General features: G+C 39.6%; 2 protein-coding genes across 2 annotated transcripts; both read right to left on the bottom strand.

The window, feature by feature from the left end:
* Positions 1 to 25,701, bottom strand: LOC117533730 (E3 ubiquitin-protein ligase TRIM21-like). The gene is made up of 10 exons (XM_034197635.1): positions 25,663 to 25,701; positions 7,540 to 7,734; positions 7,010 to 7,291; positions 6,707 to 6,829; positions 2,215 to 2,310; positions 2,030 to 2,133; positions 1,818 to 1,926; positions 1,527 to 1,671; positions 1,289 to 1,315; positions 1 to 724 (listed from the first exon to the last, which is right to left on the bottom strand). The coding sequence occupies exons 2-10, from the start codon at positions 7,732 to 7,734 to the stop codon at positions 177 to 179; spliced, it is 1,629 nt and encodes a 542-aa protein (XP_034053526.1). The 5' UTR covers positions 25,663 to 25,701; the 3' UTR covers positions 1 to 176.
* On the bottom strand, positions 14,424 to 24,068 carry LOC117533726. Its single transcript, XM_034197626.1, has 19 exons — positions 23,766 to 24,068; positions 23,489 to 23,577; positions 22,856 to 23,063; positions 22,638 to 22,729; positions 22,473 to 22,554; positions 22,301 to 22,386; positions 22,096 to 22,183; positions 21,925 to 22,010; positions 21,759 to 21,825; positions 21,596 to 21,642; positions 21,414 to 21,501; positions 21,229 to 21,317; positions 20,949 to 21,041; positions 19,939 to 20,034; positions 19,754 to 19,857; positions 18,454 to 18,562; positions 18,165 to 18,309; positions 17,929 to 17,955; positions 14,424 to 16,530 (listed from the first exon to the last, which is right to left on the bottom strand). The coding sequence occupies exons 1-19, from the start codon at positions 23,995 to 23,997 to the stop codon at positions 15,983 to 15,985; spliced, it is 2,376 nt and encodes a 791-aa protein (XP_034053517.1). The 5' UTR covers positions 23,998 to 24,068; the 3' UTR covers positions 14,424 to 15,982.
* Positions 25,702 to 27,196: the final 1,495 nt, after the last annotated feature.

Raw genomic sequence — 27,196 nt, forward strand, 5'->3', positions numbered from 1 at the left:
CCGCCGCCGATTTGACGTCATATCAGCAGCGAATCTGTATCCGCTCGTTGTACCACCGTTTTTAAAATATTTGCGAACTTTACACATATTTATGTATAAAATACATAAAAAAGTTAACTTTGCATGATAGGTCCCCTTTAACTTTTAGTGCACCGATAACTATTCGCTTCATATAACTACAACTGCTTCTTCACAGGAGAGATAATCAGAGGATAGGAGTTTTTCTCATTTTGTTTAGGATGTGGACTGAAATATGGAAGAATCAGATCGCTGAACATGCACTCGGTAAACGTGTAGATGTGAGATTGAGCCATCACATTGTAGAAGGACACGAGACGTTCCTCGTAATCCACAAACACTCCAACCTTTTCAGGTTTCTCTTTCAGGGGGAGGCTGACTGGTGGTACTGTCAGGGCTGCGTACTTTTTGTCTTCGTAATGCACGACTACCCAGTAACCGTTCTCCGAGTTCACCGAGAGTTTCCCCTTGCGATTTGCATTGCGTCGTGCCACACCCAGGTCCCACCCCGACTTGTTAGTGACCTCCACCTCCCAGTATGACTTCCCAGAAGTCAACCTGTTGAGCCCCAGGATGCTGCCCAACACGTCGAACCTCTGCGGAGCATCGGGTACTTTTTGGTCATTTCCTCCATCTCTAACTGTCTTTCCATCGGGGGAAAGCACAAGGCACTGGTGGGCTGTGGTTGGGTCCAGCTTTACATCCACTGTGGTTGAGGAGATAAATAGAAATAGGGTCATCATGCACTTCATATGGATGACACAATCTACATGCTGATGCTTTTAACTTTAACTTGTTAAATTCAAGTATAACTACTTCATAAAGAAAGCAAATATGAAGAAGTCTTGAAAGGTTTTTAAAGCTTTAAAATGTATAAATGCCACAATATTGCTCTACAAGTAGGACCAAATCACAGCTTGTTCATACAGTAGCACAAGATGGAGATTGTCCTCCCAAGAAAAAACTGTTTTTTAAGAAAATGCCTCTAGTGACTAAGTGGAGAGTTATGTGTTCAAAAAGTCTAACTTTAAGACTGCAAAGAGTTTGCTTGTTGAAAATGTTTTACCAAAAATGGAGGGGTATGCTCAGTGGGTCAGACATGAAATGCTCTCAACAAACAAATGCTGATGAAACTGAATTCAACCATTCAACAGATCTGCGTAGTATCTAGGATATTATCACTCCTCTTGTGAGTGCCTGGAGCTGTTTTCTTTCAAACCATGACCAGTTTAATTACTGCAATTTTCTCTTAATATTCTGGGTCACACACCTGCATATCTGGGAATCCTCTTGAGTTCTGTGGATAGAGAAATCTTGTTACTATGATTTAAAAACATTACATTATATGCAATAGGCAATGGATAGGTTTTTGCTTTAAATGTAACGCCTGTAGAATAAGAAAAACATCTTCATTCAGATTGGTTCCCTACGATTCGTGTTTTATTATTTGCGAAACTCAAAGAACGCAATGGTGCTTGAGTTTTCACGTTTTAACGTCAAGAACATACCAACAGAAGAGAGTTTTTCCAGTTCCTGGTGAATTTGTTCCATCATGCTCGATATGGTAGCTCTCAGTGACCCAAAGGAGAATGAAGTGTCAACAGTGACATTTTTCCAATCTCGAGATTCATCCAGGCCTGTTTTAGGAAGACCCTGTGGGATAAATGTCACATTCTCAGTATAAACCTTTTAGTGTCCCCTGGATCTGGATATTGTCCTCGCATACTGACATCTAGCATTATAGAGGCCAAATGAATTGTTTAAATGGTAGAAAAATGCCAAAAGCTTGGATGTCTTACCTGCAAGTCGGCATTTTTGTCCAACTCATCAATGGTCTTCCTGATTTTGTCAATTTCATTCTGCAACTTCTTGACCTGATCTTTTCCTTCTCTACTCACTCTCTGTCTCCTAAAATAACATATAGTAACAATAGGAAGTGTCATTTATTGATGAGCTTAACATTGGTGCAGTTAATGTCATAAATCACTGCGATATTTACTGAGCCACCCACCTCTCCTCAAGAGGTTGAAGGGCCTCCTGCCGAGAGTCCTCCACAACTCTCATCACTTCTGAGAAAACGCTGTTGATCTCCAGACATTCGGCATCCAAGCCGCCCTGAAAAGAGTAACGGATGATGAGGATGTTGAAAAAAACCTTAATCAAAGGAGAAAATGTAAATAATCTGCTCCGGCTCACCATGCAGGCTTTTACAGATGATGTGACTTCAGAAATCTTCTGTTCTCTTGTCTGAATTGTCTGCTGTAAATCAGCCCTTATCATGTCTTGCCTCATCTGGAGTAAAGACACAAAGTACTTTTATTAGAATGCCATACAGTGAGGCCAATAAAAGCTGAGGGGAGCATAACTTCCATTTAAACCCATCCAAAGCTCATGGGACAATAACTTAAAACAACAAATATGCACCTCGTTAGCCTAATAGCATAATTGCCTAAGTAATTTTTTGGCCAAATTGTGATATCTGCCTAACTTTACTCTCCTACCACTGCTGCATCACCCTGCCTTATTGCCTATGTCCTCAGCCTATCAGAACGCATTTTAGAGTCCAAAATCACTATCTGCCTAAGTCATCTCTTTGACTTAGGCATTTTTGACGCTACATACAAAGATGGCGGACCGCATGAGACAGAGGGCTCTGCTGACCACAAGTGAAGCATTAGCTCTTCTTTTTGATTCATCTGGTGAGCTAGTTCATATTTCTTCAACTTTCTAGACACTAAATGTACTTTCAGTCAATCAAAGGGATTAGGAACTGTGTGTTTAAACTTTTAATCACATTTCTGCGACATGGTATGATGAAGTAGCAACACTCAGCAACTTTATTTTCTTCTGCTTCAGGGTCAGGAAATTAACTTGATACAAATTTAGAGAAGGACTCAGAGAAGGATTTAGATGACAGTAGATGTGAGAAAGAAGGAAATGACATAGACACCGGGCAACGGATTGAAGAAGAAACAGCCGATGAAGCCTCCAGAGCTGATTCTGATCCTGATTCATGGTCAGAAAGTGAACACGATGACTCTGTCTTGGATGAGGACTATAGACCTAAGCAGTGTTGGGACTAACGCGTTAAGTAACGCGTTAGTGTAACGCCGTTATTTTTGGCAGTAACTAGTACTCTAACGCATTACTTTTTTAATTCAGTAACTCAGTTACCGTTACTACATGGTGCGTTACTCCGTTACTGCGTTAGTTTTTTTATATAGTCAACAGCCAGGCGAACAGAGAAAGACTATCATGGCGGCGGCGGAGCTCAAGTCTAGTTTCTCCACCTGGAGATATTCTCACTATTTCACTTTTGTCGAGCACAAAGAAAAGAAAGTTTCTGTTAAATGTAAGTTGTGTCTTGGCGGGTCAAAGATCCTATCTACTGCCCAAAACAGCAATTCAAATCTCTTAAAACATCTGCAAAAACAACATGCTGGGACGAAGCTAGTGGCTAAGACCACAGAGACTCAGCCGACGCCACTCCACCTCCACCTAAGCAACAGCGGCTGGATTTTAACCAAGGGACTGCTGGCCAGGAAAAAGTCGATAAAACCATTGCATGGTATGTTGTAGAACACATGCAGGCTATTGCTACAGTGGAGTCACCCGCTTTCAGGGAGCTAGTTAGCATGATAGCATGTCCGGGTGGCACACGGCATATGGGACGGAAAACTTTTTCCAACTACCTGGAGAAAGAATATACAAAAATGGAAAGCCAGCTAATATCAATGCAATCCAGATTGCATATAATGCATGTCAAGTTGATCAACAGATTGTATTATTCTCTAATGCAATAACAGTACTGAAATGAAGGCTATAAGGGCATTAATGGGAGACATTTTTTTAAGTAACTAAAAAGTTACTTTTCACAGTAACGCATTACTTTTTGTGTAAGTAATCAGAAGAGTAACTGAGTTACTTTTGAAATGAAGTAACTAGTAATGGTACCTAGTTACTGGTTTTCAGTAACTAGCACAACACTGGACCTAAGAAAGATGACCGCCCAGATGATGATAGTGATGCAGACACGGCTCAACATAGTGAAGAAGAGGCTGCACTTGAAGCTCCCGCTGTTAAACGTCATAAGCGTCTAAGGTCACATATGTGGAAGCAACAGGTGATAAAAGAGAAGCGCCTTAAGGGGTAGAGTTACAAGAACGCAACGGGACAGGAGAGACAGCCAAAGACCATGGGCCCACCCTGCACATCACAGCACTGCTTAAGGTCGGAGAAACGACATTGTGAACTGCTGAGTGAAGAAGAGAGAATGGATATCTTCAACAATTTCTGGTCCATGCCTGTATATCCAGACTTTTTAGTGGAAAATGTGCCTATAAAGCAGAAGAAAGGTGGTGTTGCATCAAGGAGAAAAACGTCCCTATCATACCACCTGCAACTGGCAGATAGATGTAAACTACCTGTGTGTAAGATTATTTTCTGTTCAACCCTTGGCATTGCCCCCAGAACCATGGTTAACTGTGGACATGAAAACCAAAACTGATCCGCCCAAACGCAAGATCAATAAGACTGGTCCACATATGCCCATATCAGATGCTGACCAGACCTTCCTGAAAGAAGGGCTCTCTGGGCTGCCTACTGTTCCATCCCATTACTGCCATCAGGTTCCCTCCTATCAGGATAAGAAGTTTGTGGAGCCGGGAACAGTTCTAAGTGACCTTCACAAGGAATACCAGAAATCTGCTGGTAAAAGTGGAGCACGTGTTGTGAGTGAGACATATTTCCGAAAAGTGTTCAGTGAGCAGAAATACTCTGTGTTCGTACCAAAAAAAGACCAGTGTGATGTATGTATCGGCGCCAAGGTGGGAAATATAGATCAGGATACCCTTACTACTCACATGAGATTAAAGGCTCAAGCTCAAGCTGAAAAAGCTAAGGATAAACAGGAATCCAGTGACAAGCTCTAAGTGTGGACAATGGACCTTCAGAGCGTTCTTCTGTGTCCCAAGACAAAAGCTAGCAAGATGTATTACAAAACTGAATTACAGATGCACAACTTTACTTGCTTCAACCTGGGTAACAAAGATGGGTATTGTTACGCCTGGGAGGAGCATGAGGGCTCCCTCAGCAGCGAGGTTTTTGCCCATCTGCAGTGCAAGCACTTTGAGTCAGTCCTAGACGCCAACCGAAACATCGAAAAGATCATAGTCTGGAGTGATGGCTGCGGCTATCAAAATCGATGTTGTACCATCACAAATGCGTACCTAGGTCTGGCCATGAAGCATGGTGTCACCATAGAACAAAAGTTTCTGGTTGCAGGGCACACAAAAATGGAGTGCGACTCCATGCATAGCCTCATTGAACGGCGTACCATCAAAGATATTCACACTCCACGTGATTACATTGTCATCTTTGAGACTGCACGTTTGCACCCATCCCCATACAAGGTGACCCAGCTATACCACAGTGACTTCATGAAGTTATCTGGGGCCTATGTCACCAAAATTCGACCGGGCAGAAAAGTTGGCGACCCCACAGTCCATGACCTTCGGGCTCTCCAGTACTTGGCAGATGGTCGAATCCGGCACAAGTTGGATTTTGAGTCTGACTGGGAGGACCTACCTCAGCGACTCAGCATCCCCGAAGAACCGGTCCACTGGGTCCCACTCTTTCCTGCCCAATTGCCAATTACTCTCAGGAAATACAATGACTTGCAGGCAATTAAACCAGTACTACCAAGAGTGGCCCACCAGTACTACGACAACCTCCCTCATCAATAGAAAACAAGTTCACACAGCACCTGAGTAGGATTTGGTTAAGGTTAAACAAGTAAAACAACTTGGTTAAGGTCAGACATTTAGAACAACTTGGTTAAGGTTAGACAGGTAACACAACTTGGTTATATTTAGGAAAGTAAAACTACTTTTCTATGTTATGTTTGTATTCATGTGTAAAAAAAGTTGTGTAAGAAAAATTGCCTCAGACTCAGCACATTCTGCCTAAGTCATTTTTATTATGCAATTGATGTTGTGTCTTTTTTTTTGTGCAAATTTGTTCACACATCTGGTTGAACTTACTGTTACAAAATCAATAAAAAAGACCAATGTGCTTGCTAAAAATTGTGTTTTTTCTTGTTTTCCAAAAACATTCAAATATGACTTGGGCAATTATGCTATTGGTGGCACTAGAAGATGGGAACTGGGAAACACAGATGGCCCAAGGATATAACATCTATTGACCAGAAATGTCTTCAATAGCAATTTGGCCAATGTATCTTGAAGATGTTTAAAAACTGGACGAGTAATCCTTGATATCATGGTACGAAAAGTGATGACTATGCTAAATTCTTTAAACAGGTATTCTTTGAAATGACCAGTAGGGGGTGACAACAAAGGTTGGAAGCCTATGAGTTTGAAACAATTGAGCTACTGAGCAGCTTTCATATGAATACAAGGCTCCAACACTGACTACTTTCACTTCTTATACAGATATGGATAGCATTACATCAAAAGTCAAAGTTCTACCAAAGGATGTAGGATGCTTCCTGTGGGCACCGTGGATATCAGTCCCACATTTCACGGAGCTTCATTTGAGACTAGTTGAAATATTTAAGACCAGACCATAGTGTTGAACCAACAGACCTAACAATAGGCAAACATGTCACAAATAGAGCCACACTGCTAGTTTTGTCTAATTAAACATTGTATAATTTAAAATGAAGTACCTTTTGTAGTTTTTGAGCCTCCCTCTCTTTCTCCATCTCCTTTTCCCTCTCCCTCTCTCTCTCTCTCTCCTTTAATTGGAAGGCAATTGAAGTTGTTGGAAGTTCCCAGTACAACTGCCCCACCTAAAGGAAAAAGGCACTTAGTGCAAACTAGACCCAAATATAGTATACATTTCAGGCTGCAATGGATCTATTACAGAAGGTACATTTAAAAGCGTTACAACAAGGAATTCTCTAAACTCCATCAATCAGGTAGGATTTACTCTCCAGCGGGACATTAAAATAAAATGAGACCTGTTGTACCTGCTGTGCACCGAAATCGAGCGCTCTACGAACATTGTTGGTGTTTTGATGAGTTTTGCTGTGGTGGGGGGGAGTCAACGTTTTGTCTATTTTGATTGAAGGTCCACTGTCAGCATTTTTATACTTGTAACCTGTAAATCTAAATTGTTCACTCTCAGGGATTTCCATTCCCTTCGGTGTGCATCCCATCATCCCCTGGTGAGTCCTCAGACCCTGGTAGGTTGTACAGTTGGACCATCCGCAGTAGCACATCTGCATGCTCTTGTCTGATGTGTTGGTTATCTTTAGAGGTCACACACATAAACAAAGCACTTACTCCACATTTATCGAAGCAACAATTGCTTCTCAACATCTTCTGGAACGATGTAAAGCTAAGGCGACATGATAATTATTCTCACGGTCCACAATACAGTCATTCTTAATTGTGGTTTGAACCAAGACATCATGTTTGTCGTTATTTTTACTAAAAGTCAAAGTTTATTTGTTTTTATGTATAGGAACTCATAATCTATACATTTGTTAGAATTTACCTCCTTCCGGACTGGAGTAATCCAGCTATTGGATCCAATGTTGGAAGATGTAATGTAATTTGGAAATCTGATTTGTTCCCTCTCAGGGATACTCATTCCCCTCTGTGTGCATCCCATCTTCCCCTGGTGAGTCCTCAGACCATGGTAGGTGGTGACTTTGGACCATCCGCAGTGGCAAACCTGCATGCTGGACATCTGTAGAGGTCACACACAGACATTAGGAAAGGACGTGCTCCACATACAGTAGAAGCAACACATGCCACCCAAGATGTTCAGAGTTCACAGGAGGTCTCTGCTTTGTATTTATTAACACTTATTTGCATTTTAGGTAAATCACCTTTTTCCTTAGATTGAAAGTACATAAAGATTTCTACTTTTGTTTTATGCCAAAACTTAATTGTTATGGGGACATTTCAAGAAGAAATTAAAACCCAATTTTAATATCTTAATTGTGACCAGATGAGTCCCCAAAAGTCATTATTAATGTGGTTAAAGATGACTGAGATTAGACAGTGATTAGTCGCCCACTAGAGGTACTTCGTGTTCAATTGACTAATACTTGTAAAAAACATGTATAAGTAATCTAAAATAGCTTAGATACAGCATATAAGGGATAATTATCTATTAGTATGGAGAGAGAGAGAGAGAGAGAGAGAGAGAGAGAGAGAGAGAGAGAGAGAGAGAGAGAGAGAGAGAGAGAGAGAGAGAGAAGAGAGGCTAGAGAGGAGAGAGAGAGTAGAGCGATCTAGAGCAGAGAGCATTTAGATCTCCTTATATCGCTTCTCACTGCGCTATCTCATCTCGCTCTCTCTCTTCTCTCTGTCTCTCTCTCCTCTCCTCTTCTCTCTTCTCTTCATCTGGCTCTCTCTCCTCGAGAGAGAGAGAGAGAGAGAGAAATGTATTATATGAATTAAAATGAATCTGTATTCCTTGTAAAAGAAATACAAATAAACAAATAAAAAAACATGTTCTTGCTGTTCAAATTCTTAGCAGTTTGTTTGTGTATGTATTTGTGTATAGATGTTGCAACTATACAGAGCTTTAGCAATAGGCCTACTGTATGTAACTATGGTCATGCTAATCAAGCTGTTGAATTGAATTGAGAGAGAGATAGATAGATAGAGAGAAATGCAGCGTGTCTGTGAGCGAGCAGCCCCCCGCACACGGACGAGAGAGGGATCTATTTTGTGGAGTGATGAGAGCGGAATAATGATATTGGTTATTAGAAACGGAGTTTGTTTGATTCAATGTGCAAGATAACGTTTATGTAGCATTTATTTATTGTTGAAATGATGACATTTCATAACGGGATACAATCAAAGTGAATAGCCTGCTGCTGAATGCATGGGGCAAGTGACTGGAAAAAGTTGTAAAAGTTATAACATCGTTTCAGATGTTGTGTTCGAGTTTCCTTTAGCTTTTTGTGTCTCCGTACACCCAAACATACACATCTCTGATGGAAATGTAAAGTATTCCAAAAGTATTCTAAAAGTAATCTGAATAGGCCGTTACTGTTTTAAGACACGCAACTGTATTCGGAGTAGGCCGGTTAGTTTGTTTGCACGAATGTTATACAACCTCGACAGCGACTGTATGACTGTTTTGTTACGTTCTATTAAAATCATTGCATTTTAAAATAATACAATTAATCAGATTAGCCGTCAAGCTGCATTTTACCTTGTCTCTCTCCTCGCGATTCTCTCAACGATCTGTCTTTCTGTCTCTCCTCCTATTTGTTCATTCTGGACAGTTTCAGTTTCGTTTCTGACCAAATAAGACTGACACGTTCTTTAAAATATGCACACGATATCCTATTGAGCAACACCTATCGAAAAATCTCTTTTTCATTCCCTGTGAATCTAATACAATAAATAATTTGCTGTAGCAAAGAGCTAACACAAAATTAATACATCTATAATGTTTTTCGGAATTTAAATATATATACTGTTCATTAGTAGCTACCCAGAGGTGGAAGAAGTATTCAGATTATTGACATAAGTAAAAGTTAAAGTCCTCCATTCAAAAATGATACTTAAAGGGGACCTATCATGCAGTGCACAATGCACTTTTGTATGTATTTTATACATAAATATGTTTCCCCGGTGTGTCAGGGAACTCATGCAGCGTCAGAAGATAAAACCCTCTCTCTTTTCCTCCTTACCCACATCCAGTGGCGTCGCCTGGCCTGGGCATTCGGGGCTTTAGTCCCGAATGTTTTTTCTGTTGCCCCGGACAATTCTCCCTCAATAATATAATACATTAACCGTGCTTTGCCTGAACCTCATCTAGACACTAGAGAGGACGGCAGGTAGTGATGGGAATTATTATGGCTCTTTGAAGGGAGCCGGATCTTATGGCTCCGTTGCCGTTCCTTCCAAAGTGCCGTTCAAAAGAGCCGTTTTTGTAAAGGGGGCGGGGCTAATAGGTTTATCTGCGAAATAATCACCAGGATAATGATTGACTGTATTGCCAGACCTAATGTCAATAATCTGCATCGTAAACATGACACAAGGTGGCGCCATATCCATGTCATTCATGTCAGTGAATGTACTACTTTGAATTTACCCTCTGTATGTGTTAAGTAAATACAGTTGCCTTGCCTTGAATGAAATGCACGCAACTCTTAATATTAGAACACTTTTTATTGGCAATATAAAAATACAAGTATAATAAACTTTTGTGCAAAACTGATTTTAGTGCAAATCGAACAACAACACCAAAAACATTTAGGAATAAATAGGAAAACTAGTTCTGAACAATATTTAAAGTATTATAAAAACAGAGTAAAAAAAAATAGAGAAGACTGTGAGCCGCTTTGTCAAACACAGGAGATGAGCTGCTCCTGTATGGAGTCAGATTTGGGTCAATATTCTAGCGCGCAAAACAAGCTACTCACGAGCGGAATATTTGCTTTTACACAAGAATAAAATGACCCTCGCGCGCAGATGTTTGATGCGCAGTTTGATGTTCTCATAAACGAGTCATGTTTATCATAGCACTTGGTTTAATAACCTTAATAGTGACGGAGCAACATTACATCGACATGGCAGTTACAGACCCGGCGCCAGAACAAATCTAAAGGGAGGGCCTATGATTTTCATGGGAGGGCCCACAAAACCGTCACGTGCTGCGGGCCTAAGGCACAATATATATCAAACAGCAAGGCCAACGGCATTGCGCAAAGACGCACACTTATCGCAAACATACACAAATAAAGGGCAACGTAGAAACCACTTTGAAACATTGTGTGCGTGGCAGCACAAACACTGGTAAATCACGAGCAAGGCACACTGGTTAAGGATGGCAGCTTCCTCATCGCTGCACTCGGAGAGAAATAGTAGAGACGGAGTCGATGAACTGTTTAGCCCGCCTTGGGCATGGTTTATGTTCCGATGCACTGAACTCGGACATGCTGTGGAGTGAATCGAGTCACCTCTGAGAGGGAGTTGGTTGACAGCTAAAAAAGCTATAATATCAACGACAGCTGACACGTAATAACGGCTCCGTGCAGCTGATCTGCACCAAAGTTCTAATTTCCTTATTTGTTTCCTCGCGTATCTGTCTCTCTTTCCACACACTCTCACATGAAATGTGTTCTTTTGATGCGGCATGCCTTAGCAGTCCTTTATCAGTCTGTAATGCGTGTTTCCAGTCGCAAAAACCTTTGACAGTAAAAGCCGCATCAGATGAAGACACAAGGCTGCGTCTGCTTTTAACGAATCTTCAACAGACCGGCAAAAGTGCGGTTCTTTCCTGAAAACAATCTCCCTGGATAACGATCCAGCTTCACCTGCTTGGGTTTATTAACCCCAGATCATCGCTAACTCAGCCCCGGGGTTTGCCGAGGTCAAGCTTGTGACATTAAGGCGTGCTGCTGCAACGGCAGGTGCAGGGTCGCCAGCAGCACCATCGGCTGCAGTTCTTTCATCGCTATTTCGTTTTAATAAATTCTTAGACCTTTTAAGCCAATTTGTTATGTCCATTTTGTAATTCAAACAGAAATGGGAGTCTACAGAATGCACAATAAACAAATCCAGAATAGGCGGCAGAGTGTGACGCTGTGATTGGTCTAAATGGGGACGAATCACAAATCACAACAGACACATGCATTTATTTGACGTAGCCTGGCGCCTGCGATTTTTTTTTTAGTTCTGACATACATCGTAGCATAAAAGTTCACAGTTTATTTATAATTTAAAAAAAAAAAAATATTTTTTTTAAAATTTGTATAAATAATAAAAACACGTGTTTATTCGGGGAGGGCAGGAATGTCAAATGGGAGGGCCTGGCCCTCCCTGGCCCTCCCACGGCGCCGGGCATGGGCAGTTATCACAACACTACTCGAATCCCGCCTGTAGATCCCTACCTCCGGTACGGTGCCTGCAGAAGGACAAAAGAGACCAAATGCGAATACTCTACACCCCGCGAGCGGCTAAGCGCTCGCTCGCGAGAGAGACAGCCCTCTTGCTCGCTGGCGGGAGTGTCAGCCTCACTTGCTCGCGAAGTCTGTCTGTGCGCTTGTGAAAAGTTTCTGACACCTTAGGGCAGAGCCACTGGACTTTGATTGACAGCTGCCAGGAAACCTGGAGTTGCCAGGTTTGATAAATGCCTGAACTACCAAGAGCCGAGGAGTGACAGCAGGAAGATCAGTTGGACGAGATTGAATGGTAAAGTTGTCCATAAAAAAACATTATATTCGTAAAGTGTACAGCTAATATATATATATATATATGTTTGTGTACCCTCTATGAAACGTCAAGCTACCCCCAAAAGAAAATATCTGGCACCGCCACTGTTATCAATGTAGCCTTTTTTCTAACCCAAACATCGACAGTAATCGGTTGGATGTTTATATATTTTTGTAAAATGTAAGCTCAGCAGTCTTTGCTTTTATTTAAATGATCAGGCATTTGCTAACATGTTCAGACATAGTGCTGTAATGGCGATCTGTGTGAAGGTTATAAAGCTACGCCTGAGGTGATAACACAAGTATTTATTCTCCTATTTAGTTCCAAGTAACGCAATTGTCTTTATCTAAACTCGGTTTTTGTAGCGCTATCTTTTATAAAGTTTGGATTTGAGACTGTAATAATCATAACATATCGCTGATCCAACGATCTGTAAGCTACGTGCTACGCCAATGCTAATGGCACTGATATGATTCACAAGTATTTAGTATCCTTTAAAATCATATTGAGTAAGTTATAACAAACGTAATCTGGTAAGTGCCGGTTTTTGCTGCGATATATGTAAAAGCTTTTGTGATTTCAGACTGTAATAATAATAAAATATTGCCGGTCCAACGATCTGTAAGCTACGTGCTACCATACTTGCCAACCCTCCCGATTTTTCGCGGGAGACTCCCGATTTCATTGCACTCTCCCGGTTTCCTCCCGGGGTCATATTTCTCCCGCATTTCTCCAGATTTCTGACAAAATCAGATTTACTCACGACTGTTTCCACTCGGACTTTAACACAGCTACACCATTGTTTGGTTTCCATGGCAGCGCGTCTCTTTAGTAGTGCGTGCAACTGAAATTCTGAGAGGGTGTTCAGCATAGAATCGACAACTCCTCACTCCTTTCGAGCCCACACATATGCTCCATGGTGCCACAGGCCGCAATTGCAACTACTATAAGCAGTGGCGTTTCTATATGTACAAAAGTGGTGGGGCACAAAAAACTTAGATGTCTATATAAGCTTCTGCAGTGAGTTTCATGGCTGGTGAGGCACTGGCACTGACTCTTCAGGTTTACAAATATTATATTTTGACCTAAATCAAAATATAATATTATTTTCAAAAGCCTCTTTAGTCTGATGCTTCAATTAATTTTAAACAGACAGTTCAACAGAAGGATACCCAAAAAATTTAATTTTATCATTTAAATATTGAATTGTTCTCTCTTAGTAAGATCCCATTTTCAATAAAATTGTGGTCTTACCTTGACTTGAAGATGAAGTCCATTTGCCTATCCTTCTGGACAAAAATCTCTATTACTTTTTTGTAAAAGTCCTCCTTATCTTCTTGTAGTTTCAAAAGTCTATCATAAATCTAAATGATGGATTTATGTTTCGAAAATTATAAAAGTAGGGTAGACATGTGGATATTATCCGGCTGAACAAAACATGCATTTATCTAACAGCTACGTTTCCCACAGATCTTATTTTGAGCTATTTTCTAAAATCCTATGGAGAAATCTCATTGCTTTTTTGTGGAGGGAAGCCATGCGCAGCTTACTTCCTGGTTTTAGGACGCGTCTCTCTCCTCCTCTTCACCTGCTCTTCACACACCACACTTTTCGCGGCACACATACTTACAGCCAATCAGCTCTGAATTATGTGAGATGACGTATGGTGGGGATGGCAGCACTATGCCCCTATAGTCATTATTTTTTGCCACACACATTAAATAGGAAAATACTCTGAGCATGCGCAGTGTCGTTTTTACAGTCACCGTTCACTTAGACAGTGAGAGGGAGGGGCAGGATCGGGTTTTGTCCCACATGGCTCTAAACAGCTCAATAGGCACACACTATAGACACTAATTAGAAGAACACAGACTAAAACAGCAATGTACAGACGAATCAGATGATTAAACATGATCTTAAAATATATTTTATATATATTTTAATTTATTTTTTGCATTTTGTTGTAATCATTATTTTAATACTTTCTGCTGACACTAGGTGGGGCTGTGCCTGCCCCTAATGACCAGTCGCCACTGACTATAAGTATGTTAATGTTAATCTAACAGCTCCGGCGATCCACTAGCTACGCCGATGCTAATGACACTGATATGATTCACAAGTATTTAGTATCCTATTAAAATCATATTGAGTCAATTATAATAACAAACGTAATCTTCTATAGGTAAGTGCCGGGGGTTTTTCTCAATGCAATTACAAGACATAAAACACATTTTAAAATGTATATATCCATCACCATGACATTCTCGATGTAATGAAACACAAGACCGTTCCTAGTAAAATAAAATAAAGAGTCTTAAAATGCCTTCCTTAAAATGACTTCATTTGGTAGTAATGTCAGCTCGAAGTCGACCGGACTGAGACCACTTCTCTTTAAAGGACCTTGGTACATCAACAAATACAACGTAAATCATGTTTTATTGCTTTAGTTTTTACAAGACCCCTGAAGAGAAGTATACAAAGTTTCCCAAATATAACTTGTAATAAAGTCTTCTCGCTTAATAGCATAAAACATTTTGTTATAACCGTCAATAGTTATATGTAGAGAGAGTCATGCATGGCGGTGTAACAGATAATCTGGAACTAGAAAAAAGGATCTGTAAAATGCAATTTAAAAAATAAAGAAAATACAGTGTGCAAGAGTTAGGGGTTATATCAAGTAAAGATAAGTGGTAGAATGCAAACAAGTACATTTTCTATTGCATAGTACTTAATTTAACCTTTTGAGGAATGTAATGCCACGTTGAAGCAGTTGACAGCTAAAGTTACTTCCAAAATGTGGATTTTGCATACAAAACATGAAATCCATCTGTGCGGTTGCAAGCTAACCGCTAACATTAGCTTATAATGTTTGTCTGATCATTCTAAGATCCTGTTCATGAGGATTTAAAAGTGAGTGAACTGGTCTGTTTATGGTCTCCTACTCTAAACAATAAACAGTGCTTGTTATAATGACCGATGGAAACAGAGATTAAAGTAGTTTGAAGTTCAAAAATTGTTTTTTTCGGATGCTATTCTGCTCCTGCTAATGTTAGCTTAGCTAGTGTGTCTGTTAGCTTAAGATACACATGTCTGATAACATAAATTCTCCATTCAGTTAAAAATGTATAGTTAGAAACGAACGAGATATAAAAAGTGTAACTTCAAAAATGTACCTGAAAACTGGAAGAGAGTCAATTTATGACAGCTAGCAGGAGACGACCACAATGCTGACTCATACCGAAAGGGGATAGCTTACAACCCATTTTAAAGGTCCCCTATTATACTGTTTTTCATCAATGTATTATAAATCTCAGATATATGCAAAACAGTGCTGATTCTCTGTCTGTTACTTTAGATGAATATAAGGAGCCCCTCCCCACGCCCCTTTGAGAGATATTTGGTTAAAAAGAACACAATGGTGCTCTAGGAGGAGATTCAGGTGATAGGGGGGGGGGGGTTATTGGCTAATGGTGACACAAGCCAACAAAATCGTTATGACATCATAAAGTGGCCAAAATCTGATCAGCTCATTTTCAGACAGGTTTTATATAAATGGATCAGGACAAAAAGAGAGAGAATCTTTGTTCCTGAAACTTTCAGAATCTCTTTACAGAGGTGATGCCCAGGCCAAGACCCTAGATTTAAACCCTTTGGTAGTGTCATGAAATATCATGTAGGCCTACACCTGTACTGATATTTACAGTGAGTGGTGCATTTTAACTTTTAGTGCACCGGTAACTATTCACTTCATATAACTACAACTGCTTCTTCACAGGAGAGATAATCAGAGGATGGGAGTTTTTCTCATTTTGTTTAGGATGTGGACTGAAATATGGAAGAATCAGATCGCTGAACATGCACTCGGTAAACGTGTAGATGTGAGATTGAGCCATCACATCGTAGAAGGACACGAGACGTTCCTCGTAATCCACAAACACTCCAACCTTTTCAGGTTTCTCTTTCAGGGGGAGGCTGACTGGTGGTACTGTCAGGGCTGCGTACTTTTTGTCTTCGTAATGCACGACTACCCAGTAACCGCTCTCCGAGTTCACAGAGAGTTTCCCCTTGCGATTTGCATTGCGTCGTGCCACACCCAGGTCCCACCCCGACTTGTTGGTGACCTCCACCTCCCAGTATGACTTCCCAGAAGTCAACCTGTTGAGCCCCAGGATGCTGCCGAACATGTCGAACCTCTGCGGAGCATCGGGTACTTTTTGGTTATTTCCTCCATCTCTAACTGTCTTTCCATCGGGGGAAAGCACAAGGCACTGGTGGGCTGTGGTTGGGTCCAGCTTTACATCCACTGTGGTTGAGGAGATAAATAGAAATAGGGTCATCATGCACTTCATATGGATGACACAATCTACATGCTGATGCTTTTAACTTTAACTTGTCATATTCAAGTATAACTACTTCATAAAGAAAGCAAATATTAAGAAGTCTTGAGTGGTTTGAGAAGAATAGAGCTTTAAAATGTATAACTTCCACAATATTGCTCTACATGTAGGACCAAATCTTTTTTTAAGGTCCCAGCTTGTTCATTGTCCTACCAACAAAACACACAGGTTACATTTTTTAAGAAAATGCCTCTAGTGATTAAGTGGAGAGTTATGTGATCAAAAAGTCCAACTTCAAGACTGCAAAGAGTTTGTTTGTGGAATTTTTTTTTACCAAAAAAGGAGGGGTATGCTCAGTGGGTCAGACATGAAATGCACTCAACAAACAAATGCTGATGAAACTCAATTCAACCATTCAACAGATCTGCTGCAAGGTGCCAATGGAGGCAACACCTGAGCCTGATCCTTTTATGCAATGTCCTGATTGGAAATTGCGTCAACAGGTGGGAGATAACCAGAGTTATGCTGAGGGAACCTTCTTAAGATTTCACAAACAAATAACGAATCCAATACAAATATAAACCTGGTCACTCAATAAAATACATATAAAAATATCTATGTTTAAATATATATTTAACGATACATTTCTTCATTTAGGCCAGGATAATCTGTTTATTCCATTCAGTTTTAAAGTCAAAAAGGCTTTTCTCTGGAGGTTTGTTCACAAATGGGTCATTGTTTTATCCATGCAATATCCTCAATAAACATCTGTACACATTTCATTCTACATTTGTGTGGAGAAAGTCCATCCTTGTTGTGCATCAAGACAATATAATGTACAGTATAGTGGTCAAAGGTGGGGTAAGTTGACAGTTGCAAATGTCCTATTCATTTTGATATTAACAAATATTTTTGTCTTGAAGGAATTTCAATCACTTAAAGTAGGTTGAGGACATGTTTCTGCCACATAGAGTACATTTCCTCATAGTATTTTATTGTGAAACATCATTTTTTCTTTGCAAATAACAATGTGTATCCTTATTTGATTTATTTCTTGTAGTTTCATTTATTTCGGTTGGTAAAATCTTTGGGCAGCACCCCCTGAATGGCGCTGATTATCTCCCACCAGTTGATCGTATTACCCAACGAGGAAGCAGCCCTGAATGATTGCATAAAAGGATCAGGCTCAGGTCTCTTTATTTGCTAATCTGAAGGAGACCTGACCATTTACTTTGTTTATTGCCATGCACAAGCCATGTAACCTTTTTCTTTCTGTGAGTGCCTGGAGGTGTTTTCTTTCAAACTATGGCCAGGTTACAATGTTTAATTACTGACATGTTCTCTTAATGTTCTGTGTCACACACCTGCAAATGTGGGAATCCTCTTGAGTTCTGTGGGAAGAGAAATCTTGTTACTATGATTGAAAAACATTACATTATATGCAATAGGCAATGAATAGGTTTTTGCTTTAAATTGAACGCCTGTAGAATAAGAAACATCTTCATTCAGATTGGTTCCCTATGAGGCCTGTTTTATTATTTACGAAACACAAAGAAAGCAATGGTGCTTGAGTTTTCACGTTTTAACGTCAAGAACATACCAACAGAAGAGAGTTTTTCAAGTTCCTGGTGAATTTGTTCCATCATGCTCGATGTTGTAGCTCTCAGTGACCCAAAGGAGAATGAAGTGTCAACAGTTAAATGTTTCCAATCTCGAGATTCATCCAGGCCTGTTTTAGGAAGACCCTGTGGGATAAATGTCACATTCTCAGTATAAACCTTTTAGTGTCCCCTGGATCTGGATATTGTCCTTGCATACTGACATCTAGCATTATAGAGGCCAAATGACTTTTTAATGATAGAAAAATGCCAAAAGTTTGGATGTCTTACCTGCAAGTCGGCATTTTTGTCCAACTCATCAATGGTCTTCCTGATTTTGTCAATTTCATTCTGCAGCTTCTTGACCAGATGTAGTCCTTCTCTACTCACTCTCTTTCTCCTAAAATAACACATAGTAACAATAGGCAGTTTTATTTATTGATGACCTTAACATTGGTGCAGTCAGTGGCGACTGGTCATTAGGCACAGCCCCACCTAGTGTCAGCAGAAAGTATTAAAATAATGACTACAACAAAATGCAAAAAATAAATTAAAATATATATAAAATATATTTTAAGATCATGTTTAATCATTTGATTCGTCTGTACGTTGCTGTTTTAGTCTGTGTTCTTCTAATTAGTGTCTACAGTGTGTGCCTATTGAGCTGTTTAGAGCCATGTGGGACAAAACCCGATCCTGCCCCTCCCTCTCCCTGTCTAAGTGAACGGTGACTGTAAAAACTACACTGCGCATGCTCAGAGTATTGTCCTATTTAATGTGTGTGGCAAAAAATAATGACCATAGGGGCATAGAGCTGCCATCCCCACCATACGTCATCTCACATAATTCAGAGCTGATTGGCTGTAAGTACGTGTGCCGCGAAAAGTGTGGTGTGTGAAGAGCAGGTGAAGAGGAGGAGAGAGACGCGTCCTAAAACCAGGAAGTAAGCTGCGCATGGCTTCCCTCCACTAAAAAGCAATGACATTTCTCCATAGGATTTTAGAAAATAGCTCTAAATAAGATCTGTGGGAAACGTAGCTGTTAGATAAATGTACGTTTTGTTCAGCCGGATAATATCCACATGTCTACCCTACTTTTATCATTTTCGAATCATAAATCCATCATTTAGATTTATGATAAACTTTTGAAACTACAAGAAGATAAGGAGGACTTTTACAAAAAAGTAATAGCGATTTTTGTCCAGAAGGATAGGCAAATGGACTTCATCTTCATGTCAAGGTAAGACCGCAATTTTATTGAAAATGGGATCTTACTAAGAGAAAACAATTCAATATTTAAATGATAAAATTACATTTTTTGGGTATCCTTCTGTTGAACTGTCTGTTTAAAATTAATTGAAGCATCAGACTAAAGAGGCTTTTGAAAATAATATTATATTTTGATTTAGGTCAAAATATAATATTTGTAAACCTGAAGAGTCAGTGCCAGTGCCTCACCAGCCATGAACCTCACTGCAGAAGCTATATATAGACATCTACGTTTTTTGTGCCCCACCACTTTTGTACATATAGAAACGCCACTGGGTGCAGTTAATGTCATAAATCACTGCGATATTTACTGAGCCACCCACCTCTCCTCCAGAGGTTGAAGGGCTTTCTTCCGAGAGTCCTCCACGACTTTCATCACCTCTGAGAAAACGCTGTTGATCTCCAGCCATTCGGCATCCAAGCCGCCCTGAAAAGAGTAACGGATTATGAGGATGTTGAAAAAAACCTTAACGAAGGGAGAACATTTAAATAATCTGCTTCGACTCACCTTGCAGGCTTTTACAGATGATGTGACTTCAGAAATCTTCTGTTCTCTTGTCTGAATTTTCTGCTGTAAATCAGCCCTTATCATGTCCTGCCTCATCTGGAGTAAAGACACAAAGTACTTTTATTAGATTGCCAATACAGTAAAGTCCAATGAAAGCTGAGGGGAGTATAACTTCCATTTAAACCCATCCGAAGCTCATGGGACAATACCTTAAAACAACAAATATGCACCTGCTGGTGGCACTAGAAGATGGGAACTGGGAAACACCCATGGCCCAAGAATATAACATCTAGTGACCAGAAATGTCTTCAATAGCAATTTGGCAATGTATCTTGAAGATGTTTAAAAACGGGACGAGTTATCTTTGATATCATGGTACGAAAAGTGATGACTATGCTAAATTATTTAAACAGGTATTCTTTCAAATGGCCAGTAGGGGGTGACAACAAAGGTTGCAAAAACAAATGTGTTGTATGGAAGCCTATGAGTTTGAAACAATTGAATAATTACTGGTGTAAACATTTAGCTAACGCGTTTACGGTGTCAGTGTTAGTCTTCTTTGCTACTGAGCAGCTTTCATATGAATACAAGGCTCCAACACTGACTACTTTCACTTCATACCAGATATGGTTAGCATTACATCAAAAGTCAAAGTTCGACCAAAGGCTGTATGATTCTTCCTGTGGGCACCGTGGATATCAGTACCAAATTTCATGAAGCTTCATTTGAGAGTAGTTGAAATATTTAAAGGTCCCCTATTATACTGTTTTTTTATCAATATATTAAAGGTCTCAGTTATATACATCATAAGGTGGCCAAAATCTGATCGGCTCATTTTCAGACAGGTTTTATAAACGGGTGTTTATGTATAAACGACAAGAAGAAGTGGATTTGGACAATACGTGACCTTTGAGACTAGATAGTGGTGAATCTACAGACCTAACAATAGGCAAACATTTCATACTGCTAGTTTTGTCTAATTAAACATTGTATACTTTAAAGTTAAGTACCTTTTGTAGTTTTTGAGCCTCCCTCTCTCTCTCCTTTAATTGGAAGGCTGTTTCCTGAGCTGTGGTTGTTGGAAGTTCCCAGTACTGCTCCACCTAAAGGAGGAAGGCACTTAGTGCAAGCTAGACTCAAAGACAGTATACATTTCAGGCTGCAATGGATCTATAAAAGAAGGTACATTTAAAAGCGATGCATCGTTACAACAAGGAATTCTCTAAACTCCATCAGACAGGTAGAATTTGCTCTCCAGTGGGACATTTAAAGACTTGAGACCTGTTGTACCTGCTGTGCACCGGTGGAGAAATCAAGCGCTCTACGAACGTTGTTGGTGTTTTGATGAGTTGTACTGAGATGGGGGGGAGTTTCAAACACTGTATAGAAAAAAAAGTTGATAAGGATCAAACAAGCTGCTTTTAATCTTATCTATATATAGTTACATTTCTAAAGGAATCAGTTAAAAACAGTACTTGATTTGTTTGTGTGCGTCACTGTGACATCTTTAAATGTAGGAAACGTTGGGCTGCCAAATATCTGTGACATTGGCATCAGCGAAGGCTATTGGAGAAAAATGGAAGATGAGACTTTAAGGGTTAAACTTAACAAAGCTTTGCTAACATTTCGTGCCTGTTTGTACAGAAATGTGTTGTACCTGTGCACCACTGGAGAGATTGAATGCGCTTTGCTGAGTTTTCATAACTGTAGAAATTGTGGAAAGAGGATGGGTTAGGGTTAAACACTCCTGCATTGTGTTAATCCAGTTAGAAATATACTACTGTATAATGATGATGCATATGATTTGTTTGTGGCCTTACCTGGGACTTCTGCTGCTGCAGGAATGGCTGGGGTACCAAACATCTGTGGCATTAGGAGCAGTGAAGGCTGTCAGAGGAAAGTGGGAAATGCGATTATATCTATATAGCTTTTTTAACTTTTTTAAGTTTTTGACACTTGAACCTGTTTAACAGGAATGTATTGTACCTGTGCACCACTGGAGAAAGTGAAAGCTTGACGATTTACGCCAGAGTTTGTGGCTGTTTGCTGGAAATTCTGCTGAGTTGTAACAACTGTAGGAAAGAGGATGGGTCACTGTTGAATACAGCTGCATTTTGTCCAATAAAGTTACAAATATACAAACTTGATAATGCATACATGATTTGTTTGTGTCATTGACTGTGATTCCTGCAGCTGCAGGAGTGGTTGGGGTATCAACCATCTGTGACACGGGGTACATTGAAGGCTGTCAGAGAAAAATGGAAAATAAGATTTTATGATTTGAACTGAAGCTTTTCCAACCTTTCCCAAATAATTATAATTTAAGCGACACTTTAAACTGTTTTACAGGAATGTATTGTACCTGTGCACCAATGGAGAAATTGTGCCCTTGATGAGTTTTGTCAGAGTTTGTGGCCGTCTGCTGAGAGTTCTGTTGAGCTGTAACAACTGTAGGAAAGGAGGATGGTTTACTGTTAAAACCAGCTGCATAGCCTAACTTCCAGCTATGATAAAGTACAAAGATGAATGCATACATAATTGATTTGTGTCGTTCAGTGTGGCTTCTGCAGCTGGAGCGGCCGTCAGGGTGGTGAAGTTTGAAGCAACAGGTACATTCTGTCATTTTATAATGGGTTAGGGTTTCTTCCTTCAGGGATATATTTAATACATTTCATCTGTATATATTCACTTGAATATACCTTTCCTCTTGCTGAAGCAATGGAGTTATTTGGTCCGCCATCCTGTTGAGGAGATTCTTCCAGGGGACTTCCCCAAGTAATCTGTTTACTCTCTGGGAATAGATTTGTTTCGTAAATTCAGTTTTAAGAGCTTGAAATTGCCCTCATGCATCATTTGCAGACATTGAATGAGTACAAACATACTATTTACAAATTATAATCAGCTTTTTATCACTCACCAAACGTTTGAGAGGGGCCAAAGATATCCTTCAGAGGCTTGAAGGTTAAAGGTCCAACGTTAGCGGCTGAATGAAGGGAACTTGTTAATCTTAACTGGTCATTCTGAGGGATACTATATCCGCTCTGTGTGCATCCCATCATCCCCTGGTGAGTCCTCAGACCCTGGTAGGTCGTAATCAGGAGGTTCTCATCGGATGTTTGGGGTATCTGTAGAAGTCACACACACATTTAGAAAGCACTTGGAGCATTTGTAAAAGCTGTGAAACTATTGCCATGAAAATTCCTCAATTCAGTAAGACCAAGTAATTGTCTTCGTTGTATTTGTTTGATTCTTTTTTGATAGCGGTCTGTGTGGTTTGATGCATTGATTTGTAGAATGTAGGCAGGGAGTAGTCGCCCTCTAGGGGTACTCTAGAGTATTTTTGTGGGGTCTTGACTACTTCCTGCTGTAAATGATACACCACCAGGACATACAAAAAAGATTGAAATTTGTTTTGACGGTAGAAAGTTAGTTGTCAATGTAGAGCAAATCAAGGGGCCAGTGTTGTGGAAGAATTCACAACAATAAAAACTAACATTTAAAACAGATATTTGTGTGTACATGTAAGTAATGTATATTTGCTTGAATATACCTCCCAGACTGGAGTAACCCCGTTATTTGGTCCGCTGTCGTTTTGAAGGGTTTCTTCCATGGCGTTTCTCCAGGTGAACTGTTGATGATCTGAAAAACATAATAAGAAAACCAATATTTTTCTAGAAAATACAGTTATTTCTGTAGAAGACAACCATCCATGTTTGGGAGAGAGCTCTTAACCGTTACTGTCACTCTTCATATTTTCTACATTCGACCCTTATCTGCAGCAGTTTAATGAAAGACATCAGTTATAACTAAGAAGATGTAGCACTCACCGATCTCTAGATAAGGGCTGAAGATATCTTTCAGAGGTTCTTCTATTTGGATTGATGGTCCAATGTTAGCAAACGTGCATCTTGTGAATCTGAATTGTTCACTCTCAGGGATATTCATTCCCCTCGGTGTGCATCCCATCTTCCCCTGGTGAGTCCTCAGACCCTGGTAGGTGGTGACCTTGGCCCATCCACAGTAGCAAACCTGCATGCTCTTGCCTGCTGTGTTGGGCATCTGTAGAGGTCACACACAGACATTAGGAGAGGACGTGCTCCACATAGAAGCAACACATGCCACCCAATATGTTCTGTGTACAGGAGGCTCAGAGGTGCATGATTGTATTCATTTTCTAATATGTCTTTAAATGTCTTGGAAAATAACATTTATTGAAAGCCTCCCCCTCCCACCTCTCCCCTCTCTCCCCTCTATCTCACCACTCCACCCGGCCTCCACTGGACCGGGAATTTAACACCCCCCCCCCACAACCAGCACCAGTCACTTTTTACGATGCTATTTATGTAAATAAGTTGGGGTATAATTATGTATACATATTTTATATTGTATATCCTTTATTTCATTGTATACCTCGGGACTGTGGGAAACAGTATTTAGTTCTTTCTGTGTGTACAAACATATTTTGAGATTGACAATAAAGTTGACTTTGACTTTGAATTAAGTACAGATTTCAACTTTTTGTTTTGTGTCAATGCTTAATTTTTATGTCGACATTTTTAGAATAAATAAAAACCCAATTGTAAGATCTTAATGGTCACCTGATGAGTCCCCAAAAGTAATTATTGATGTGATTAAAGACTGCTGTTTGCAAGCTGGATGTGTATGACTGAGGTAAAACAGGTATCAGTCGCCCTCTAATGGTACTCTGCAGTACTTCGTGTTGAATTGCCTACTTCCTCCTGCTAATTAAATAGAAAAAAACCATGTAAAAGTAAACTAAAATAGCCTATAAGGGATAATTATCTACTAGTATGTATAATAAATGTAACCGAGCATTATGTTAAAGCAGTACACAATTTAAAATAGGGATAGATCAATTAGTGAGTAAGTAAATAAATACAAATATGAATAAATAATGCAACACTTCAAGATGGAAGACATATCAAAGACAGGTTATATAATGAGAAAGACATTTGTTATTAATCATCATTTATCTATTGAATAATTATTTATTATATACATTGTAACTTTTGTTATCTTAAAACATGCTACTATCTGTGTAAGATAACTTTGAACAAACTTGGAAATAAAATAAAAACATTTACATCTCTTTGGCATCTTAAGAACAGTCCATTAAACATTTATATTTTACACACACACCCCACTGTGTTTATTGCAGTGTTTGCACACGCCCTGAAACTTGTCCACAGCATATTTGCATTGCTGCCCTGTCTCATTCAAAGTCCATTATCAGTTTGTCTGCACGGTATTCATAGAGCGTAATACAACCTAAACAGCTGTAGATGCTATGGTTCACACTGCAAAGATCAATATGTTTACATTAAAAAAGATCAGTGGTGGAAGTAACTAAGAATTCACTTAAGTAAGATTTTGAGGATGTACTTAAGTTTTTTAATTGTACTTCTACTCCTCTACCATTTTTGTTTCCACTAAATTGTTTTAATACCTTTAGCTACTTCACAGATTTGGATTAATGATGTGAAATATAATCAACTCTTAAATCAGACTTTAGTTCCACCTGGAGTAATTTCATAAGCTACCCTGCAGCATACAAGTCATTAAAACTAGCTGCACCTTTACCAGCTTTGATAACACTTAAATGCATCAATAATTATAATCAAAACATATCATATATATTATTCTGAAAGGAAATCTGCATTATGAGTACTTTTACTTCAGATTGGCTGTCAAACTGCATCTTACCTTGTCTCTCTCTCCTCGCGATCCTCTGAGTGATCTGTCTCTCGGTCTCTCGTCCTATTTGTTCATTATGAACTGTTTCAGTTTCGTTTCTGACAAAAAACAATTACCTGTTGCCTAAAATCCCCCCACCTGCACACGATATCCTGTGTAACAACACCTTCAAAAAAAGAAAGAAGAGGAAACGAATCTCTTTTTCATTTCCTGTGCTTCTAATAAAATAAGTGGCCTTTTGCCGTAGCAAGGAGTTAACACACAATTAATATATCTGATGTTTTTCTGAAGATATTTAAACATGTATAATGTTCATTAGTGCCCAGAGGTGGAAGAAGAACTTAGATTATTGACATAAGTCAAAGTTAAAGTCCTCCATTCAAAATGATACTCAAGTAAATAACTATTAGCACTGAAAACTAGTTTAAGTTCCAAAAGTAAAATGACTGGTTATGCAAAATGGCCATTATAAAGCACCAGATATTTAAAAATCCTTTTATTAAAATTATTGATACATTAATGTGTTCATCACCGGGGCCGGCCCTAGACTTTTGAGGGCCCTAAGCGAGCTTTGGCTTGGGGCCCCCCTCACTCTAGCGCGTTCTCACTACACACAACACGGAACCAACTTTTGTCTTATGATGTTAGCATAAGCACACATATTGTATAAATAAGCATGTAAACACCGTGGACCTAACCTCCTCTAGGGGGGGTCCTCACCTCCTCTAGGGGGGTCCGGGGGCATGCCCCCCCAGGATTTTTTTTTTTTTAAATATTGAAGTTAAAAGCATCAATCTGGTGCACTTTGAGAGCAAAATTAAGATATCTATGGATACATCTCTCAACACCCATATGAAACAGAACTTTTAATTGAACTGTAAGCAGATTTTTCTTTATGGATATTTTACAAATCACATAAACTATATTCTTGTTTTGTCATATAGTATTTCATAACTATTTTTCATTTATTCTCTCTGGCTGTCCTTCTCATAATGTTCACATAGAAACTAGGATGTCAATAGGAATACCATTCAGAGGAATTATAATTTCTTGCAAAAATCTGTCACAAAAAGAGGTTGCACATTTAAATTCAGGTGTTGTTATGGCAACGGCAGTGGCCAAACAGCCACATGCTAACTTGCTAACGGTTTAGCTTACCCCCGCGATTCAAAGTAATGTCAACGTAGCTGTAATTTATGCTTTGCTTACATGTTCGCATAACTTGGAATGTTACTGACATTTGCATACCTTGTTTACCTGGCTCAAGTGGTGGCTCTGGGGTTGTTGTGTGAGCCACCACTTGAGAATTGTCGTCTTTTTTAAGTAATGTTTTTGTTATGTCCATCTTCAAAAACTCTGAGTCCGACTGACTGTTTATTTTAAACATTGTCACAGCTCACAGGATAGGTACCTGTCAGCCAATAAGACAGAATGTTCCATTCAACTCTCTGGTTGGTCTGGTGTCTTGCCTCTGTTGCATTCACTGAACACGGGAAATTACAATCCTACCGTCCTCTCTTGTGTCATGATGAGGTTCAGGTAA

The sequence above is a fragment of the Gymnodraco acuticeps genome, unplaced genomic scaffold (genome assembly GCF_902827175.1).
Source record: "Gymnodraco acuticeps unplaced genomic scaffold, fGymAcu1.1, whole genome shotgun sequence".
Taxonomy (NCBI): domain Eukaryota; kingdom Metazoa; phylum Chordata; class Actinopteri; order Perciformes; family Bathydraconidae; genus Gymnodraco; species Gymnodraco acuticeps.

Coding starts and splice junctions, on each gene's coding strand:
- LOC117533730 (XM_034197635.1), bottom strand. CDS start 7,734: ATGTCCAGCATGCAGGTTTGCCACTGCGGATGGTCCAAAGTCACCACC. Junction 1,672..1,817: donor ACAAAAATGCCGACTTGCAG/GTAAGACATCCA, acceptor TTTATCCCACAG/GGTCTTCCTAAAACAGGCCT. Junction 725..1,288: donor GAGGATTCCCAGATATGCAG/GTGTGTGACCCA, acceptor CCTCAACCACAG/TGGATGTAAAGCTGGACCCA.
- LOC117533726 (XM_034197626.1), bottom strand. CDS start 23,997: ATGCCCAACACAGCAGGCAAGAGCATGCAGGTTTGCTACTGTGGATGG. Junction 22,184..22,300: donor ATTTCTCCATTGGTGCACAG/GTACAATACATT, acceptor TTTCTCTGACAG/CCTTCAATGTACCCCGTGTC. Junction 19,858..19,938: donor CATCTGTAAAAGCCTGCAAG/GTGAGTCGAAGC, acceptor TACTCTTTTCAG/GGCGGCTTGGATGCCGAATG.